The sequence below is a fragment of the Rhincodon typus genome, chromosome 3 (assembly GCF_021869965.1).
Source record: "Rhincodon typus isolate 14 chromosome 3, sRhiTyp1.1, whole genome shotgun sequence".
NCBI lineage: Eukaryota > Metazoa > Chordata > Chondrichthyes > Orectolobiformes > Rhincodontidae > Rhincodon > Rhincodon typus.
The window spans coordinates 26,374,001-26,378,084 of NC_063334.1; the positions used below are offsets into that span (position 1 = coordinate 26,374,001).

A 4,084-nucleotide genomic window follows, 5' to 3' on the forward strand; every position below is an offset into this window, starting at 1 on the left:
GCATGTCAAATTAAGTACCTGCATAGACTAGGTGAGCAAGATGACCAGATGCAAGTTCCAGTCAATTTGAAAATTAAAGTTTAGTAAAATAGAGTGTTTCAAAAAGCATATAATGTTATACAGAGCTTCAAACATGATTTCAAAAGTATGAAGATATTGAAATAATGTTGGCAGATATTTAAGGGACCAATTTGCAAAAAAAAACCCAAAATACAGATTAATTACATCTTCAATTTTTATGACTTCATGTGAACATTTCCCACCTTGGTGATACCAGAAAGTATCACAGAATGTGAACAGCACTTGGTTATATATTTCATTTTAAAAGGCACGATCAGAATATAAAGTAATCATCTTCTACATACTTAATGACAAGGGACAAACCAGTTGGCCACTTCCACTTGCAATGTGGTTCAGGGCCAACTTGAGAAGTATTTTACAACCAATTTTCCATGTAATATCTGAAATGTACAAAAAGTGATAGAAAGGCAGTAAAATAAAGGAGGGTCTCTACCTTACATTTCACCAAGTTGAGGCAGACATGGGCTGAAAACCACTGCAACTGAGTAACAAGAAAATGACACAATATCCAGCAGTATTGTTCAATGAAACTTACCACCAATGCTCTAATTTTGATTTTATCGTTAGTTGATTTCTTATACATATCCTTCAGTAAGGTGATTCCATTAGAAATGATGAAATTCGCTCTGCTGGCTTTGCTTGCTGCATGGTTGATGGCCTCTATTGCCACCATCTGGTCAATCTCTCTCTCTGAACCACACAATGCGACCATCATCTCCATGACTCCTTGCATGACCAAAATGCTGTTTCCAACGTCAAAGGGTCCCTGAAGGAGTGCAGACACACACTGGATTGCGTGCAAATTTTTTTCCATGTTCTGAGGGTCAAACTTGCTCCTGCAATGTCATTCAACAGACATGAAAAAATTAACATTTCTTTTCTTCTGATCATTCCTTCCAGCCCTAAGTTGAAATCAGTAAAAAAAAACTCCTGCTGTTCCTGTCCTAACTTGTACCAATTTCTGTTAACCCATCGCCCCCTGCACCTTCTAGCTGCTTTTGCTTCCCTTTCTGGAAGAAAACTCAATTTTAAAATTCTCATGGCCTCACCATTCACTTTCTCTGTAGCCTCTTCCAACCCTACAACCCTCCAAGATCCCTGCAGTCACCAACTCTTGAGCAACCTCAACTCCCTTCACTTCAACATTGGTGGTCATGCCTTCAGTTGTCTTGCCCCTATCCTCCATAAACTGCTTCGCTTCTCAACCTATCTTCCATTCTTGAAGGCTTTCCTTGACCAAACGTTTGATCATCAGCTTCAATGATTTTATGCAGCTCATTGTTAAATTCTTTCTGATGCTTGGCACATTTTACCACGCTAAGGAGATGTTATATTAATGCAAGTTATTGTTTCAGAACGTGTGTCTTAATATTTAACATGGATCTTGCATAGTTCTCAGCTTCTGTCATGCAAAATGCTTTTAAAAGGGTTAATTCCTGTTCGGTATTTGTTCTTTGAAGGATTTGTGCCCAGCTCTTCCTTCTCTACAAGTAGCCCATCAATCACAAATGACTCAGCAAGGTAGATACAACAAGATATGGTTGAAATAGATTAGGCCAACATATATTTCCATAAATTATGATGTTGTGAACACCGTTAAAGCAGAATTTTATTTTTAAATTAAAATCTTACTTAAACTTTGCTCAGTAAAATGTTCATTGCAGATTTTTCAGAGGTATGATCAAATCACTGATTTTATTATCAGTAAACAAGCTGTTTCTCAATCAACCAGTACCTACCACACAGTCATTTGCCAAAAAGGAATTTCTGACGTTAAATTGATGTAATTTACACATGGTAATTATACTTCCTGAAATAAATCACATGGAAAAAGGTCGATGTGCATATGATAAAGTTTCATAGTAGAGGTAGTTAAATAGGTCACTGTTTGTTCAATTTGGTTTTCGCTCCTAATTGTTTAAGCTCAAAGTATGCTGTTTACTGAAAGGACAATTCTGCATTTTTCTCCACTGAAATATGAGCAATACAACCTAACATTACTGCTAGTGCGATGAACCCAACATTTTGCGAAAAAGCCTGTATTTTCTTTTTATGATGGTTAAATCCAACGTGAAAAAGGATTCTGAAAAGGGTGTGTCGCACAAATCTCAGTTCCGAGAATACATTTGTGATCAGGTTGCTATGGACATGAAAGTCAACTAAAGCAAAGATATTTTCAGACCCACTAAGGTGTTGAATTATAGTTTTTAAGCATCTTTCACAGAAACTCGGGACTGAATCTGGTGCAGTGAAGAAGTAGGGAAAATTGCTTATGATAAAGTCCAAGCAAAAGACTTTTAAGGTTTCTGTTTCTGTTACTGTAAAGGAAGAGGAGTCTAATCTCTTCGGAGCAGATAAAGCAAACTCTCTACAGAGGGCAATTTTACTGAACTGAACTCAACTGTTAAGTGCATTTATTCAAAGGTTCAAACAAATGAGTCTCTGGAAACTGGAGCTGCTGAAACTGAGCACCTGACCAGACAGAGAAATGGTTCTTTCTCTGCCTTGGTAGTGATAATTATTTTTAGAAAGCTTGGATGGATTGTATAAGTTATTAAAGACTTTTGGAAGATTTGACCTGGGAGAAACTTTGGGACTCACTACGTTTACAACACTGATTGTGGCATCAGCTTAAAGTGAAATATATTTTTCTGTTTGAAATCATTGCTTGTTAATTAATTTTATGCTAATTTTGGTTTGCTGTTACAGTAAGTTATATTTTGTTTGGGGTTTCCTTTCATTGGTGAGAGGGGTGGGAGGATTAATTTCTTTCAAAAGGTTATCATTTTCTACAGACGTCAGCTAAAAACAGCTTCCACAGCCATGAAAATTCCAATCTTTGAATCTGTCAGATTGTAAAATTCTGCCTCTCATTATCTTTTCTTCAATTAGTATATTTTCCCCTGTATATCCCACATAAGACATACAATCAGAAATAATCTGTGCAATTTGGTGCAGCGTTTCTTCCATTACAACAGTGATAACAGTGCAAACATATTCCATTGAATGTAACTTGCTTAGGAATATCCTGATCTTCTGAAAGGCTCTGTATAAATAAACATCTATTGTTCATTCTCTCCACTAAAGAGAAATATTTAGGGGAGTGAAGTTATTTAAGGTCAGCACTCTGATATAGACTCATCACAAAAGCCTGTGCCTGATCATTCCATAGACGTTTGCAGAATAATCACTTTAGGGGGGTTTCAGCGGGTGGAGGCTGTCCCTTGTTTCACTGCCCACTCAAGAGGGCCCCAGCTCAACCCTAGATCTGCAGGAGGTTTTTCTTGATGGACTCCCAAAGTGCCTTCAAGAGGCATCTTATCAGGAATGGGTATCCTGAGCGCTCAAGGATCTTAGTTGCCCAAGGACGGGTCAGCTGCCAAACTGATGGCAAACTGACAGCAGTGATGGAATGGTAATGGGCACCGTACCCCTTTCCCTTCCACTCATTTTATACCCCTATGCAGCCTGTCGCAAGAGGAACCATCTTCTCAATATCATCCCTGCTAAATCCCTTCATAATTTGAAATACTTCTGTCTGGCCAAAAAAAAAGGAAGACTTGCATTTATGTAGCATTTCTTCACAACCTAAAGGCATCCCAAAGCCCTTTACTGGAAATGAGTACTTTTTGAAATGCAATCACTGTTGAAATGCAGGGAACACAGTTAACTACTATATACATAGCAAGATCCTACAAACTGCAATGAAATAACTTCTAGAAAAATCTGTTCGCTTGAGGGATAAATATTGTCCAGCAGAAGAGGAAGCCACTGCTGTTCTTCAATGTGGTGCCACGGTCTCTCTAATATAGATTTGAGAGTGCAGACAGGCCTTGCCTTAATATCTTGCCTGAAAGCTGACACCTCTTGAGAATAAGGAATGACAACCTAGATTATATGTTATAAGATAACAAGGTGTAGAGCTGGATGAACACAGCAGGCCAAGCAGCATCAGAGGAGCAGGAAAGCTGACGTTTCGGGTCTGGACCCTTCTTCAGAAATG

At 38.2% G+C, this 4,084-nt stretch overlaps 1 protein-coding gene across 1 annotated transcript in view; it reads right to left on the minus strand.

The window, feature by feature from the left end:
* Nucleotides 1-911, minus strand: part of LOC125481053 (protein unc-45 homolog B-like) — a 10,613-nt gene extending 9,702 nt beyond the window's left edge. The window contains exon 1 of the mRNA XM_048620054.1: nucleotides 617-911. Within this exon, the coding sequence (XP_048476011.1) occupies nucleotides 617-895 (279 nt within the window). The 5' untranslated portion in view covers nucleotides 896-911. The remainder of the gene's footprint in view (nucleotides 1-616) is intronic.
* Nucleotides 912-4,084: the final 3,173 nt, after the last annotated feature.